Source organism: Aphelocoma coerulescens, chromosome 19 (genome assembly GCF_041296385.1).
Source record: "Aphelocoma coerulescens isolate FSJ_1873_10779 chromosome 19, UR_Acoe_1.0, whole genome shotgun sequence".
In the NCBI taxonomy this organism is placed as follows: Eukaryota; Metazoa; Chordata; class Aves; order Passeriformes; family Corvidae; genus Aphelocoma; species Aphelocoma coerulescens.
Window position 1 is genome coordinate 5,910,914 of NC_091032.1, and position 16,363 is coordinate 5,927,276.

At 43.8% G+C, this 16,363-nt stretch overlaps 1 protein-coding gene and 1 long non-coding RNA gene across 7 annotated transcripts; one reads left to right on the forward strand and one right to left on the reverse strand.

The window, feature by feature from the left end:
* The first annotated feature begins 33 nt into the window (after nucleotides 1-33).
* On the forward strand, nucleotides 34-15,909 carry KCTD7 (potassium channel tetramerization domain containing 7). 5 transcript variants are annotated; one of them, XR_011155926.1, is made up of 7 exons: nucleotides 34-100; nucleotides 2,562-2,671; nucleotides 4,758-4,950; nucleotides 5,616-5,785; nucleotides 7,373-7,551; nucleotides 9,042-11,998; nucleotides 14,492-15,909. XR_011155926.1 is itself a non-coding variant. In XM_069033512.1 (6 exons), exons 3-6 carry the CDS (start codon nucleotides 4,807-4,809, stop codon nucleotides 9,416-9,418), a joined length of 870 nt encoding a protein of 289 aa, XP_068889613.1. In that variant the 5' UTR covers nucleotides 34-100; nucleotides 2,562-2,671; nucleotides 4,758-4,806; the 3' UTR covers nucleotides 9,419-12,491. The 5 variants fall into 5 exon arrangements, 3 of the variants coding, with proteins under 3 accessions (XP_068889613.1, XP_068889614.1, XP_068889616.1); XR_011155927.1 differs by lacking the exon at nucleotides 14,492-15,909 and having other exon boundaries at nucleotides 9,042-11,790; nucleotides 11,876-12,491; XM_069033512.1 differs by lacking the exon at nucleotides 14,492-15,909 and having other exon boundaries at nucleotides 9,042-12,491.
* On the reverse strand, nucleotides 6,170-8,077 carry LOC138120662 (uncharacterized). Of its 2 annotated transcripts, none has more exons than XR_011155929.1 (3): nucleotides 7,944-8,077; nucleotides 7,607-7,734; nucleotides 6,170-6,963 (listed from the first exon to the last, which is right to left on the reverse strand). It is a non-coding gene; the product is annotated as an uncharacterized lncRNA (long non-coding RNA). The 2 variants fall into 2 exon arrangements; XR_011155928.1 differs by having other exon boundaries at nucleotides 7,607-7,739.
* Nucleotides 15,910-16,363: the final 454 nt, after the last annotated feature.

The following is a 16,363-nucleotide window of genomic DNA, read 5'->3' on the forward strand; positions in this document are numbered from 1 at the left end:
GCTTTTAATAGCTTGATGATGAAGAAATAGTAAATTGGAGTGTCCCACTGAGAGGTATAAGGAGAGTAACGTGAGATTTGTTTACTGCAGGAAGAAGTAGGTAATTTTTAGCCTCTTGAAATTGTTCCTCAAAAGCAATTGTGTTCAGAGTTGCTCTGCTGGGGGGAAGCTGCTGCTGGGAGTTTATCCTAAAGTTTCGATCTTTAGGATACAGTGTGGAACACGATTATTTCTATGAGGTATTTTTGGGGTGGTTGTTGTGTCTCAGTTTTTGCTCTCCTCGGTGGTTCAAGGTGCTGAAGGTGGTTTCAACCTTCCTCACCAGTTTTGAGAGGAGTTTTTTCCAAAATATTTCTATTTCCACAAATTCTCCTCTTAGGATCTGACACAGTTTTGCTTTTCCTGCGTTTCTTTGTTGCTCCCTTTGGGATGATTACCTATAAACCCCGCGTCCCCGAACGACTCTTGGGTGCCTTGAGGGACGAAGATTTCCCCGCTCCTTCCCACACGCGATCCCGGGGCCTCCCCTACTGCCGGCTGAGGGCAGCGCGGCCCCGCTGCTCCCGAGGCCGCCAATTAACCCCGCCTAATTAACCGGGCGTTTCCCTCGGAGCTGCGCGGAACTGAGGGATAATCCCCGGTCCCGGATCCGATCCCGATCCCGGTGCCGCCTCAGCGGCTCCGCCCGCCGGGACCCGGATGGGCCCGTACGTGACGCGGGGGCGCGGCCGCTCCCCCCGGGCCGGAGCGGAGCCGCAGCCGCGGGCAGGCACCAGGTGAGCGCGGGCGGGGACAGCCGGCCCCGCTGCCCTCATCCCTCCCCTCATCCCCTCCATCCCCGGCGGGGCTTTCCCCGCGGCCGGGGCTCCGGTACCGACCCGCGGCAGGTGAGCGAACGGCGGGGAGGCCGCGGGGCTGGAGGGGGTCGGGGAGCGGAGGAACAGCGGCCGGGGCCACCCCCCTGAGAGAGGTGACGCCGGTCAGGCTGTCACCCCGGCAAGGCGCGAAGTGAGAGTTAATTGTTAATTAGTTATTAATGAATTATTGATTAAATGGACGGACACCTGGTGTATCCAACAGCCGGCTCAGTCCTGAGCTCACCTGGGGCTGTGCTGCCCCATCCACCTGCTGTGGTGATGTCTGTGTGCGATGCCTGTGCTCCTCACAGCTGTCAGATGGCACCCAGCTCTAAAAGCTGGGGAATTCTGTGTGAGGGGCAGTGCCAGGCACCAGTGAGTGCAGCCCCAATGTCCTTTACCCACTGGTCACTCCCAGCCCCCAGCCAGGTGTCCCTGCTGTCCTGCTCCTGCCCTGGAAGGTCACTGTGATGGAGAGTCCCACCCACCCATCCACCCTGTCTTTGCTCTCAGCTGCAAAAGTTGAATTACACTGTCCTTTCATCATACTCTGTGTTGTTGTTCATGCCTAGAGATGCTGGGATTTTCCAGTCCAGGATTTTCCAGTCCAATGTATAACACAGTTTATTGCAGCTCAGAGATCCCAGCCCCTCTTCCAAGATGTTTCTTTGCTATTCTGACGCAGATTTGTTGGAATTTACTGGATGTTGTGTCTTTTCCCTCTGTGTTCACACAAACCTTTCATCATCTGAGTCTCTTGAAGTTGGTGGTGCAGAGACTGCTAAATCAGGTGTCATTCTACCCCAGTTTCTCTTAAAAAAGGGGGAGCCTTCCTAACAATCCAGCTGGTATCTCCCCCAAAAAAGCACAACCCAAGGAGTTACCTTTGATCAGAAGTTTGTGTGGGTCTCTTGTAATGGGTTCATACATCGGTACCTTAATGAAAAAGACTTTGTATAACCCTTATGTCATTTTTCGTTGGTATGTAACTTTTTTTAGGTTTGTAACTTTGCCAACACTGGTGCAACCTCAGAAGGTATTTAAGGAAAAGTTGTTTAAAACAATATGGAGGTGCTGAGGGAACAGCAGAGCCTTGAAAAGCTTTTTTAAATCTTAGCATCAAGCCCAGCTCAAGGGTTGCTGTCATTCCCTGGGGAATGAAGCCAAACTGGCAGGGCCGGTTCATTTACTGAGCTTTCTCTGCTGTATGTGGGACAACATCTGAGCTGTCCCCAGCAAAGCTCCAAGAAGCAATCCCTGCTTTTAAATGACAGGTGGAAGGACTGGAAGGAGGCATTTCTGGTAGAGTTGGGTGCTGCTGATGTGTGGTTTAGTCAAATATTTGATTTAATGATAATTTTGTTTATAGGTGGTTTTCCCATTAACTACCTGTGGATCTAGATCTAGATGTATTTGAAAGTGAAATGGAGGCATTTTATTTATTAAATAAATAAATTCTGTAAATTTAATGAGAGATTTAACAAAGGAGTATTTCTGCACATAGTTAAAAACAATTCTTGCTTTAAGTGGCAGGAAGAGGATCAGCCCAGGCTGGATGGGGCTTGGAGCAGCCTGGTCTGTGGACATGGCAGGGGGGTGGAACTGGCTGATCTTTAAGGTCCAGTTCAACCCAAACCATTCTGGGATTCAGATGGATGTGTTTTCTTCATGAAATGCAGTGATTAACTTCTGCTTTTCTTTTAGGAGGACTCTGCTCCTGTCAGCACAGCTCTGTTTCACTGCTCCGTGGGTGAACAGGTGAAGCCAGCCTAGAGAGGGACTTCACTCACCTTTTAATGAACGTCAAAAAACAGGTTCAACTTGCCAGTCATTAATCTTTTTATTGCCAGTGAGCTTATTCTTGAAATCCTGGTCTGCTAAACCTCATTATTGAGGGTTGGTTTTGTGTGGATGTTCCAATGGTAGAGAAGGTTGTTACTCCTGAGCAGAACATAATTAATGCTGTCTCATGGCTTTTTTTCTTGGTGTCATATTGAAGGAGGATTATGAGAGGTAGAAAAATTCCTTTTTCTCAGGCTTCTAGTTCTGTTAGGAAAGAGGCCCTTTTTGGTGCAGTGCCAAATGGATGAACTTACCCCAAAACCCCATTCTGTGGTCAGTAATGCTGGTATATTTAATGGAGTGAATGTTGTTTATTCACAGTCCACTCAATTTAAGGGAAATATATGGGACATCCTTGAAAAGAACACATCTTTGGTCAATCTTGAGTTCTTTTGAATAGTCTTAAGAAAACTGGAAATAGCAGCTAAAGCACTGGCAGCATTATAAATAATACATTCACAGTAAATACGGGCTCACCCTCAATTTTTGACTGTGCCTCTTATAAATGTTTTTCTGCAAGCTGTTTCTGGGTGATAATTTGTTTACCTCCTTAAAGGAATCCCTAGCAAAATAATATTTCATTTATATTGTGTATATTCTTTATCTGTGAGGCATAGTTGAGTTGTTTGGATAACTGATGATGTCAGAAGAAATGTTGTTTTAGGATAAATATTAGAATTGTTAATAGAATGTGATCCTCCAGAAGCACTTCTATCCTTATTTATCTGCCTGTGCATTGGACTGTGGTGGGAAAATGAAGAGAAGAGAAATTAAATCCCTCTCCTGAGCTGAGCCAAACCTCTTAAGGAGCTGCAGCTCAAACAGAAATGTTTGAAACTTCAGAGTAGCTACTTATCTGTGTTTATTAGGGTGTTGAACAGGATCTAGAATTCACCTCCAAATTTTGGGGAAAGAAGGCTGTGTTTTTGTCTGATCAGGTCTCTAAAAATACCTGTTTTGCCCAGGAGCATCCCAGGTCTGTCTGGGTTCAGTCTGAACTCAGTATTTCCTTTAAGAGCTGAGATCTGACCGTGTGCACAATGACTGTTAGCAGAATAATTAATAAAGTATTTTAAATTTTTATGTCGTTTTTTTCTTGCTGATTTAGAGGGGAAGCATCCTTTAGTTAATAAATCAATGTGCCAGACGTGCTTGTGCAAATAATCCTGCTCTTTCTATATTTTATAGTGATTTGAGAGAAGGCTTAGAGGTAGATAAAGCCTCTGATAGTGGAATGTCTTTGTTAGGGAGTTGTGATGCTGCTGGAGACATCCTGGGAACAGGGATTTTACATAATGCAGTGTAAGGAGAGCAGCGGCGTTTCTCTTTGCTACTCTGCTCTCTCAATTATTATTTTTATCATGCAGTTTGTCAGTGCTTCCCATTCTCCCGTTGAGGATGGACTGAGAAGCCTTGCAGCTGTTAAATTAAATTGATAATTAGCAGCTTGATAAGGAGAGTTAAATATTTGTGTCTCATGCGCGCGTCCGTGTGTGGCGCGATGTGATGCAGCGGGCAGGCGAACGTCTGCGTTCCCTGGCTGGTTAGAAATCCCGATTTTCCCATTTCCCAGGGAATTCCAGAGCCCAGCCGAGCCCGTCCGCGCTCCCGTGAAGGTGACAGACGAAGCCGGGTGTCGCCACTGGCAGGGACGCGTCCCCGCATCCCGCCCCTGGCAGGGCTTTTTCCTGCATCCCGCCCCTGGCGAGGGACAGGCTGGGCCAGCGGCCACCCAAATTCTCCCAGCAAATGACATTTTCCTGCAAAGCCACGCCGGAGCCAATCGCTCCCTGCACCGCGCAGCCAATGGATGCCGGGCTCTTCCCCAGCCCCTGCCGGCGGCTCCGGGGCTGGAGGGCCTTGGACCAGCTGTGCCAGCGGCATTGCTGCCCCCAGCCCTCGGCCGGGGTGCTCGGCATCCCTGCACCATCCTTCTCCCGGGAATAACGCTGCCGCTGGGAACGCTCGGGGGGGACGCGGCCGCTGCGGGCTCCCGGGCTGCGGGGAGCGCCCCGGTGATTCGGGTAATTTGGGTAATTAATTTGGGTCTCCCTTCAGCACTGCCACGGCCTCCTACCCAGCAGAGCTGCTCCCCAGAGCCAGAGGGATGGTGGTAGTCACGGGGCAGAACAAAGTGAGTGCGAACCCGGATGATGCCATGTCTAGCTCGGATGCAGAGGATGATTTCCAAGAGCCGGCCACTCCCACCGCCACCCAGGCAGGACAAGCGCTACCTCTGCTGCCTCAGCAGGTAAGGGCTCACCTGAGGATGGGGATGATCAGCACACACTACTCAGGATTTCGTTGTGGATATCCAGCTCACTTTCCACGTTTGAGTAAAACGAAGTCTCCTGAATTTATTTGAGTAGCTGGGCAGCTTTATTTACAGGCTCCATCCAGGTTTGGACTTGAGACATGCAGTTAAGTGTTTATTCTGGTACTGATGGCATCCTGGGGTGTGACAGTAAGATTTTAGGCCTGATGTAAATAAATACAGATTTTTTTCAGTGTACTGTATAGTCTGGTTGTTTAAAGGAACCAGCAGAGTGCAAGTCCCCAGGGGGACCTGAGATTTCCTCCCTTTTGTTTTGATTCTGTGTAAGGGGTTTTGTTTTGTTCTTTCCTTTCCCCAAAAGATCCAAGAGGAGGCATTAAATGCCACCTCAAATATCTGCTATTCCAGCTGAGTGATTTCTGCTGTTTCAGATTCCCAGCTACAATTAAACCACTCCCTGATTCCTCCCAGAAGCCAAAGCATCCAAATTTTTCCCCCTCAAAGCTCCCTGGTTTGTGGCAGTGGGGCAGGAACCACACATTTGTCCTGGTGGCAAACTGCAAGTGTCTTTTGGAAGCTGTGCCCTTTGTCACCTGCAGAGGACTCGAGGCTCCTTTCTGATGTCCTGGTTGCTTTTGCAGTTCCCAGAAGTTGTCCCACTGAACGTGGGAGGGATGTTTTTCACCACCAGACTGTCCACGCTGCGGAGGTACGAGGACACCATGCTGGCAGCAATGTTCAGTGGCAGGCACTACATCCCCACAGATGCTGAGGGCAGGTACTTCATCGACAGGGATGGCACCTACTTTGGGTATGTACAGAGTCCTCAGGACAACCTTGGAAAGTTCTTACTGAAAACTTATTTTTAAACTAATTTTTAACAGGTTTTTTTCCTCAGAGTTAAATCATATTTGTGCAGCATTTAACGTTACACGCCTTCAAAGCATCACAGGAGTAATTGCAGTTCAAAACTCTTTGGTGGTAATGGGAAAGGCAAAACAAGAGATGCTTTGAATTTGTGCAGTGTCTCCCCTAGAGTACCTACTTTCAAGGTATCAAGTTGTTTTGATGGTTTAAAGAAGTGTTTGATGTTGCTTTATGTAGGAAACTCCTTTGCACAACACTGGGTTTTTATTGATATTCAGTGGTTATAATGAAGAGGGAATGGGAAGAATGAATCTAGGATTCTTACAAAGTTAAAAGAATGATGTTTTCAGTCTTTAAACAGGATATAAATGCTAAAAAAAAGCACAAGCCTTAAAGAATTTCTTTTTCTAAATTATTTTTGCTGGTAGTGCCGTACTCTATCACCTCCAGGATTTCTTCCTAAGTGCTGAGCTTTTATTTCATTTTTAATTAAACTAACCATGATTACTAATGCTCTGTTTGAATTGAGGTGAGATTGCTAATAAAGGCAATCAGTGTTCATGGGTTTGGGTCTTTGCCCACAGCACACCTTGCAATTTATTCTATATTTCTTGTTGCTCCTTTGTAGACATTTCCTTATTGTCTTCAACTGAGGAGGACTGAATTATTTTCAAAGCACTTTCAGATTGTACCATAATCTGGGACAGAAATAGATGAAGCCACTGTGTTTATTCTAAAATAATCGTGTCTTTACATGTGTCAATTTGTTGGAAAATTAATTAATTAGTGATCAATTGAAAATAGAGCTGGAACAGAAAGCCAAGTTAGCACGTGCTGTATTTGTTGTCATTCTAAGGAAGATTGCAGTAATGCTTCTTTTATTTGATAAGGTTTTCTTGGTTCACACTTATAAAGTGATTTTTTTGTTTATTGGATAAGGGTTTTGTTGGTTAATACTTATAAAATTATTTCTTTCCCTGTTAAAAGATCCTGTTGCTGAACAGTGTTTCAGAACTACAAGGAAATGTTCTATTTTTTTATAATTCTGATTATTACTCTGTAAATGGCCCTGATCTGTGAAGAGAAACCTCCTTTGCAGATGTCCCATCCAGTCAGCTGGACCTGTGTGGAATAAAATGTCCATGAATATGATTCTCCAGGAAAATGGAAAAGTTTATTTTGTCCCAGACCTAAATTTGAAATGCAGTGACTACAATCTCTTTCCCATGAAACACTGTGGCCTCTTCTGTGTTATAAATGGTTTCCTCCACATTGAATGTTTTGTTTAAAATACACTGATATTTTTTCAAATGAGTTTTGACATCAACAGAGAGGCAAAATGTGAAATGATGGCTTGGAAACCTGAACGTGGCAAACGGTTTTACAAACAAATGTTGGGAATATGGATCATTTATTTCAGTTACTGTCTCAACAGAGCAAACAATGAATATCCAGCATTTCCTCTCCTTTCCCATCTGCAAGAGTTTTGGCAGAAATGTGTTTGTTAATGATATTTTTGCCCTTTTTTCAGAGACATACTAAACTTCCTACGATCTGGTGACCTGCCCCCACGAGAACGAGTGAGGTCAGTGTACAAGGAAGCTCAGTATTATTCCATAGGACCATTGCTAGACAATCTAGAGGATATCCAGCCTCTTAAAGGAGAAAAAGTTAGACAAGCTTTCCTGGGCCTAATGCCATATTACAAAGGTAAATAAACAAAGTAGCACTGACTGTTTCTTCTAGTGGGATTCCAGTGTTATACCTTGTGCTTTCCATCTGCTTTCAGCTCCCAAACGAATCCCATTGCAGCTGGGAAGTTTATTTTGTATTTTTCATGCTGTTTGGATCTTTGAGGTCTCCACATCCTGCTGCATCCCAGGGTGTGGATTTCTGTGCTTAAAAGGGAGCAAGATTAGGCCATAGTATTATTAAATGAAAGGGTTTGTCTGCATTTGTTTTGTCAGGACTTGTGTACTAGTTTGAAAACAAACCAGTGGGAGGCACCAAGTCAGAATAACAATTTAATGGGGAAATTAAAGAAAAGGAAAAAATAAACTAAAAGAAAGCACTGGTTCAAACTGCCAGAGTCAAGATACAACCTGAGTCCCTGTTAGTCAGGGTGGTGGTAGCAGACTGGTAGAATGGTGGCTGCAGTCCTCTGAAGTGGTGATCTTGCAGAAAAAAGGGTCTGTTCCTTCTCAGAAGGTCCAGTGGTGGCTGTGTAACTCCTGTCCTCTGGAAATCCAGTGGAAAGGGTGTCTCTGGTGTTCAGAGTCCCAGATTATATCCACGATGGGATGCTTGGTTCCTCCCTCTGGGTGGAGCATCTCACAATGGGGTAATGAGTCATGAGGCCAAGTGTTGATTAGGGTCGTTAATAGAAGATAGTCCAGAGGGAGTTATCTCTGAGTCATGCAGCAGGACAATGATGGGCCATTAACAGAAAGATAGTCTGGGGGGAGGAGGCAAGGAAACACTGCCCCACCTGATTTCCACTGCTCATGAGGATGGTAATAGAATACACCTCAAACCAGGACAACTTGCAACTGAATAAACTTAAGGCCACCAAGTTCACCAGACAACTAAGATTGATTTGATTATTCTATGTTTTGCTACATGCCGCTAATGCTGATGCCTTTTCCTGGTGTTAAAATCAAGAGTCATACACAGTTAGAAGGGGAAAAGGGATTTTACCTTGGTATTTATTTTAAGGATCCTTAGGTGCACCACATCCAGGTCAAATGCATCGAGATGCACCCCACTGAGCGTGTGTGTCCTCCCAATATCGTGTATAACCTTATACGTGTTACTAATTAGCAGATCTATCAAAGATTCCCCAATGAGAGGCTCGAGTGAGCCCCCCTCCCCAAAGAACCTTCCCCTGGATGGTTCTATCTTGGTTTACAGAATGTGTTCTGGAGAGGATCTTGGGCTCTGGGGCACACTGATCCCTGGCTACGAAGCTTCTAAAATGTTGAGTCTCTTAGCTTAACAAACAAGGCCAAGAATGCAGGCAAAAAGCACTAGGAATACAGAAATTGTAAAAAGGTCTAAAAGAAAAGGCAAAAATCTTCATGGCATCAATACCACGCTGAGAATAACCGCAGTGAAATGTTTCACGTGAAACAATTGCTTTTGATCTCTTTTCCTTGGCGCTTTGCTGTAATTCTCAAATCTTTGCCCTTTTCTTTTTTCAGACCACCTGGAGCGGATCATCGAGATAGCCAAGCTGCGAGCCATGCAGAGGAAAGCCAGGTTTGCCAAGCTGAAGGTGTGTGTGTTCAAAGAGGAGATGCCCATCACTCCCTACGAGTGCCCCCACTTCAACTCGCTGCGCTTCGAGCGGAGCGAGAGCGAGACGAAGCTCTTTGAGCACCACTGCGAGGTGGACGTGTCCTTCGGGCCCTGGGAGGCCGTGGCTGATGTCTACGACCTCCTGCACTGCATTGTCACTGACCTGGCTGCTCGGGGCATCACTGTGGACCACCAGTGCATCGGGGTGTGTGACAAGCACCTCATCAACCACTACTACTGCAAGCGCCCCATCTACGAGTTCAAGATCACCTGGTGGTGAGTTGTGGTGGCAGAGTGAAAGGATGCAAGGACTTCCAGAGGACACAAAGATTCTTGGCAGTGGCATTGCTGCTCACATTCCTTGGGATCAGCCTGCTGGCAGCAAAGGGAGCCTGGTGCAGGGGTTGGGAAAACCTCTTGAAACTTGGAAAAACCAGCCCGAAATCAGACTGTTGGCTCAGGTACCTTAACGAGGCACAAAACAAAATCACCTCATGGAAAGGATGGAGGGCAGTGTCTGAACGTCTGCTCAAAGGTGCCACCAACTACGTGGCTTCAGGATGGAATTGCAGATTTTTTCCTGCATTGGTGGGAATCTGGGGTGCTACTAAAGCTGACGTTTCAGTTTTACCCTCTTAGAAATGTTTTAGTTCCTCCTTCAACTTCACCACTTTATAAAATTTGAGTCCTACCCAGCACAAAGATTCTGGAAATGTCATTCTGATGTACTAGATAATTAAAAAAAGCAAAAAAAAAAAAAGGAGTATTCCCTATATATTATTAATTGTTTGTCAGGGTTAAGCTGTATTTCTTTTTTAATTAAGAATCTACATTGTGAATTATAATGTTACACTTCAATTATTTCCATTGTTATCAAAAGGAATAGCAGATTTGGAATATATTCCTTAATGCTTTTAGGAATAATAACTGTTCATGGAAGACTTGTGCCTGTTTTTAGCCTTAGAAATTCTAAATGTTTACAATATCTACAAAAAAAAAGCTCTTTAGAATCAGGTCATTTACAAAGGCTTTTGGTAAATGAGAAAACCCTGTATGTATGTTCCTATTAGCAGTAGTGAGAGGAATATTTAATGTATATTATTTTATTACTGACTCTTTTTACATTCTGTGATATTAAACTTTATTTTAGACTTAAAGTCAGATGATATTAGACAAGTGCTTCCTTCACTTCACCTTCTTCGGACAATTAAATCTTAATTTTATCATTCTTGTTGACCCCTCCTGGTGTCATAGAGGAAAAAGAAAATTCAACCTTGATATTCAAATATTTCTCCACTCAAAAGCAGTAGGAAACTTCTTTCCATGCTGGAAGAGGCAGCCACTGCAGAATTATATTTTCTTCAGAAGGTAATTTTTGTACTTCTGACATGAGCAACCACATCCCAAATTTTAATTCTTGAATTCAGCCCAAAACTGAAATGGAGAAAAGTCTGAAAATCTTATTGTTTTGTGAGGTACAGAAAACTCCAACCCACTTGAAGGGGCTTCAAAATAACCTTAAAGAGAGAGGAAAAGTAAATATTTGCATATTCCATTGGATTAATTAATCCAAGAATACTGCTTAATTAAACTTTTGACCAACATCCTTAAGAAACATTTTAATGTCAGAGATCAAAATTCTCAGTTAGCTGAGGTAATTTTTAGAATAACTCTTAAGAACTTTAGGATCAAATTGTCTTGCAAAAGAAGAGACCGTTTTCTTTGCCTTGTCAGCCTTTGAGGTATTGAATTTAGGAATGAAATTGTCTCTCTGAGGTGAGCATTTCCCTGCTGATCTCTGCAGTGTTTCCTTTCACAGGGATCACTGTGCTCAGTTTCAAGGCCAGAGATAAATCTGAATGGAGGGAGTTCTGCACATTTGGATCTAAATTTGTTTCAATTGTTTCCTGAATGAATGGCCTTGGTTTTACAAGTTCTTGCAGTTGTGTTTGGCAACCCAAAATTAAAAGTTAAGCTGAGACTAAAGTTTCTCTTCAATGAGAGGAAGCTTTGCTTGGTTTCTTTGCTGCCTTCATTTTTTCCTTTTTCCCAAGGAATCTCAAACTGCAAAGCACAATTTCTTATAAAATTAAATAACATCTTAAATCTGAGCCTCACAAAGTTCTGGCTGCTTGTGCACTTCAGATATTTAAGTTCAGGATTTTCAGATTTACAGATTTAAAGTTTCAGATTTTCAGATTACAATGAGAATTGCAGTTTTACTGGGATTTTCAGTGGTTTTTTTTTTTTTTAACCACTTCCCATAAATGTATTTACAGAACTCTGGTTTGGATTCCAGCACTCCTTGCAGAAATGGATCACAATTTGATTTTCACAGTGTGTTTTTTGGTTTGGCTTTAGGAATTTTCCTGCTGTTGTTCAGGAGAAGCTGTGATGACAAAATTCCTGTTTCAATCATTTTTGTTACTTCTTTATATGCACACGTTGGGATTTTGTAACTATTTCCTCTTCATTGCTTCAATAATTAAGGAAGACCCAACCAAAAAGAGAAAATGAAAATCTTGGTCTGTATCAGCTGTGTCCTAATCAAAGTTCTCATCCTCCTGAAGACATGAAGTGCAATACTGGAAAGGAAAACATGGATTGAAGCCCACATGCTTTAATTAGTGCTGGACTTTGGGATTTGTGCAGGTTAACAACATTTTAATGGTTCCAAGCAGTCTTTGTTTACAAGGATTGAGCTGCTCTTGCCTAACCTGTGCTCATTTTTTGGCAGAAGCAGAAGAATTGTGCAGGTGGATGGCAGGGGAGTGTCATCTAAAAACTGGGTTATGTAACGTGATTGATTTCTCTTTTCTGGGCCTGTAGCTTTTGAAATTCTACGTTTGCAACAAAAAATGTGAGTAGCTGATCTACTAAATCCATGTTTGAGAGGAGTGATGGGTTTTGTATAGAATTGGCTCATTAAACTATGGAATACTGCTTTTTTTTTTCCTTTTTTTTTTTTTTTTTTTGTCTTTAGGACTTTTCTTTATATCTGGGCAGGCCAGAGTTTTGCTAAAATATTTTTCTGTGCTCCCTTAGCTTTTTTTGCCACTTTTCCACCCCCACACTCCCAAATCCCTGTGTTTGTGAGCAGTAAATGGTCTCCTGCCATCAATATTGAATATTGGGGGAATGGTGGAACAGTTGATATTTATTTAAAATGAGAATTATTAACTATTTTTTGCATTGCTCTGTGTGTGTGAACAAAAACATGACGACCAATTTTTCCCATTCCCTTTATATCCCCCGTGGAGTGGTTTTTAACAGGGAACAAAGGGGGGTCTCACATGAAGTGAGTTGGCCAATTCCACAGCACATGAAATATTTCTGCATCTGTTTCATGCTTGTGAAATAGGAAGAGGAAAAAAAGGAAAATAAAGAATAGGAAAATAAAAAAAAAAAAAAGGAAAATTACCCTTCTTTATGAAGCACTCATAAAAATGACATGAAAAGGTGTTTATGCACAGCAGCCACTTCATGGCTGTTGATCTCAAGAGTTTAAAAAAATAACTGAAATTAACTTTTGGACTTGGTATAGACTTTTAACTTGAATACACAATATTCTGCACAGGAATCTGAAATACTCCTTGCTGAACTTCCATCCTCCTCAGAGGAAAGTGAAGGTGCCTCCAGCTTTGATCTGGGAAGCCTTTGAGCCATGAACAGATCCTTATGGTGCATATGCTGGATTTTTAACTTCAATTTAATTTTTATTTTAACCTATAATGAGGGATCAGCTTCTGCATTGATGAGGATGTGAGTTCTTTTTTTTTGGAAGCACTTCAGGTTTAGTTACCTTAATAACAAAAGCAGTCAATTATTGCAGCAGGAATTTCTGCATCACCCCCTCTTGAGGGATTTTTTTAAGTTTTAGGGAGTCTGCTTGGGAGACACCTCATGATGTAACATATGCAAATACCTGGATTTGTTAACATGAATATTTTTGAGATTTTGTTGTTAGTTGTGTAATAACCTCTCCTGAATCTAACAAAGAGTGATAAGGGTTGAGTTAAACACTGGTTTTGTGATAAGCCAGCTCATGCCTTAGGTATCTCCTGCCCTCATTTGTAAAATCACCCATCCCAAAGGCTGTTAAGGTTACAGGAAAACCAGGAATCTTTCTTGGCTGTCCACAGTGAGGCATGAGGAGGATCAGGGCTCCTTAATCCACTCCAGGCTCCATTCTTGGAGTCAAAGTGGTCACAGGCTCTGGCTCTGGAGTCCTTGAAGGCCAAACTCAAACACTCCTGTCATGAGGAATGAGCTGATTTGCAGATCAGCTAAACCTGGCCTTGCTGAGGGGTTGTTAAAATTCCAGCAAACTGAAGGATGTGGATAGTTTAAACTGCTCTGATGGCTTTGTTAAGCCCCGATCTCCTCTGAGTTGGTGCAGTGGATGTTTTCTGATACAGAAGTTGGGCAGTCCTTTTATTTGAGCTTTTTGGTGTATCTGAGTTTTCCCAGTGAAACCTGAAGCCCAGTGAGCTGATTCCCAGTGAGTCCTGTGCACTGAGCACTGGTTTTTGGAAATATGGAAGTGGGAGGGAATTCCTTGTGCAGGGTGATCCCCAGGGACAATCCTCACTACCTCTAAAGGAAAACTCTGAGATCCTGATCCCCACTCCCCCACACCCCCCTCTGTTAGATGAGTGTAGGAGGAGATGAGGTGTCTGGGATGAACATTCCCAGTTAATGACTCCAACTGGATCCCCCGTGGTCCTCACCCCCTTCTCTAACCTTTCAAGGCTACAATTCCATGTGCAGGAAATTCATCTCTTCTCTGCTGCACCCTCAGATTTGTTTGCCAGCCTATTTTAAACTCATTATTAAACTGATATTTTAATATTTGCAGTATGGTGACTGTTAGTGTCTAAAGAATCTTATTTATTAAATCCTACTACTCTCAAAAATACCTGAATAAATGGATTAAACTAACATAGAGCACAATCACTTTAATTTCGCTCTTCTGCTTTATTTTTTCTTCCTAATGACTGTTAAGAAATCCAAACTCTTACTTCTTTTAAGCACTTACATAGGAATATGTATTCAGCCTAAGCAGTATTTTGGGGGCTGAGGGCCTTGCTGTGAGCTGAAGGATAGCTGCATGATCCCTCATCTGGTTTTTTCCCTAAAAAGCTAATTACTGATACAATTAAAGGTCATGGTTTTCTAGCTTCATTTGGCATTTGCAAGCTCTGGGAGCCCTCGTTGCCAGGTTTATCCTCACTGCTGGTTGTTTAGAGATGACAGGGAACATGATGAGGGAGATGATGGAAGTGGCAGCAGGGAAAAATTCCTGTCAGAGCTTTGTTCCCATTGCAGAGTTGTTCTTTGTGTTTGGTTTCAGCTCTTGTGTTGGGAGGCACAGGAACATCCACCCCGTTTGTGTGAGCCCTCCACTGCTCACCCATTTCTGTGTGAGTTCATCGTGCTGTGGTTCTGGGAGAGGAAAGGAAAACCCAGTGGCTGTGGATTGCACGGGGAATGCAGCAGTGATGGGGGAAGTGGCTGCAGGGTCACACTGCTTCAATCTGGGTTAGAGGACCTTTATGTCACAGCTGGATCTTTCTTTTCTGCATGGCAAAGCAGAGCAATCACTTGGGACACAACTGCCTGGCAGGTAAGGGAAGATTTCAGAGCAGACAGTGCAGAAAAAATGATCTCTTAACTCATTATAAACTCTGGGATATATTTCTTTTGCTTCTTTTAATGACTGCTTTACCTTGGACAATTGATAGACCCTGCTGGCTTTAGGTTGTGGTTGGCATTACTGAGCCCTGAAGATGTTTTCAGGTTTTTCACACACAGCACAGAGGACCCAGGATACTTCTAAATTTTGGGCTATGAAAAAAAAACAACCCAGTCTTTCATTACCTTTCTGCAAATAAGCTGATTTCAGAGGATAACTCTGTTCTGTTATTATCTCCTGTATATAATTCTCTAACTGGAAATCATTTTCCAGAACAGCAGTTCGTAGTTATTTTACTTACACAAGCTTAGTATAAGTTTACCTCCACTCTCACTGTGACTTTTATAAATGGATTTTGTTTTGCTGAATTATAAATTATATGTGTCTATGCATTGTAACCCGTAATGCCTTTGAAAATCCAGCCTGGATGCTAATGATCAGGGTTTGGAATTATCTCCAAATGTGTTTTGTTAATAATTATGTTGACGTGTGATGTTCAATACTGTGAGTACTGCAGTGTATTATTTCTTAATACTTTTGACTTTTCAGTTCAGGTAATATATAGTCTATATGTTTTTTATTTAAAACACATAGAAGAAAATGTGGATATAAAGGTTGTGTTGTGCAATAAAAAATTATGATACTGAAAACTGTTGGAATTCTGGCTCATCTGGTCTGCAGCCACTGCAGAGCCTTTCCTCACCTTCCCTGGCATTTCAGTGTGCTTTGTCTGACTGCAAAGGAAAATCAAGACACGAATCTCTGTCCCAGGCTGTTTTAATGGCATTTAGTCGTTTACCATCACTTCCTGAGCAGATGCCACTTGTGCAGTGTGTGCTGTCTCCTCGGGGACACCGACCGGGATCAGATCATTCCAGTGCTTTCAATTCCATCCTTCTTTCCCTGCCCACCCATTCCTGGGACAGAGCACAGGGACAGTCCCCATAGCTGCTGGGATTGTGCAATGCTCAAAAAGAACCTGCCCGTGTTCAGAGGAAGAATTTCCCCCTTGTTTCTGAAGTAATTTCCTTTCTGTCCATCTCTCCTGCTGAAGCGCTCCCTGTCTCACAGGGCAATGTCCGTGCTGAGGGGGGGAAAAAAAAAAGGGTGGGTGGGTAAAAGAGATGGAAACAGCACCCAGCACTGTGTAACTGAGCATGGAAAGAGGAGTTTGAAACAGCAGCGGCTTATTCACCCCCTTACTGCAGAGAGCCCAAAAGCAGCTCTGGGGTGCTCGTGTGGGGCCAGGGCCCGGCTTTTGGAGCCCTGAGGAGCTGCAGCGGGGTGTGCAGAAGGAAGGGAGGCTGCAGCGTGGGAATTCGCTACGCTGGGAGGGGCGGACAACGAGAAGCTGAGGAGAAGGACTGTGGATGCGTTCACACGAGCGGCGCGGGCGTGCGGCAGCCCCGCTGGCCCTCACGGCAGCCCCTCAGCCCCGAGCCCGGCCGCTGCCGCTTCAACCGGCGGCCGCCGCTCCGCCCAGCGCGGCGGGGCCCCAGCGCTTCCTTCCGGGCTCGGTCCCGCCCCGGA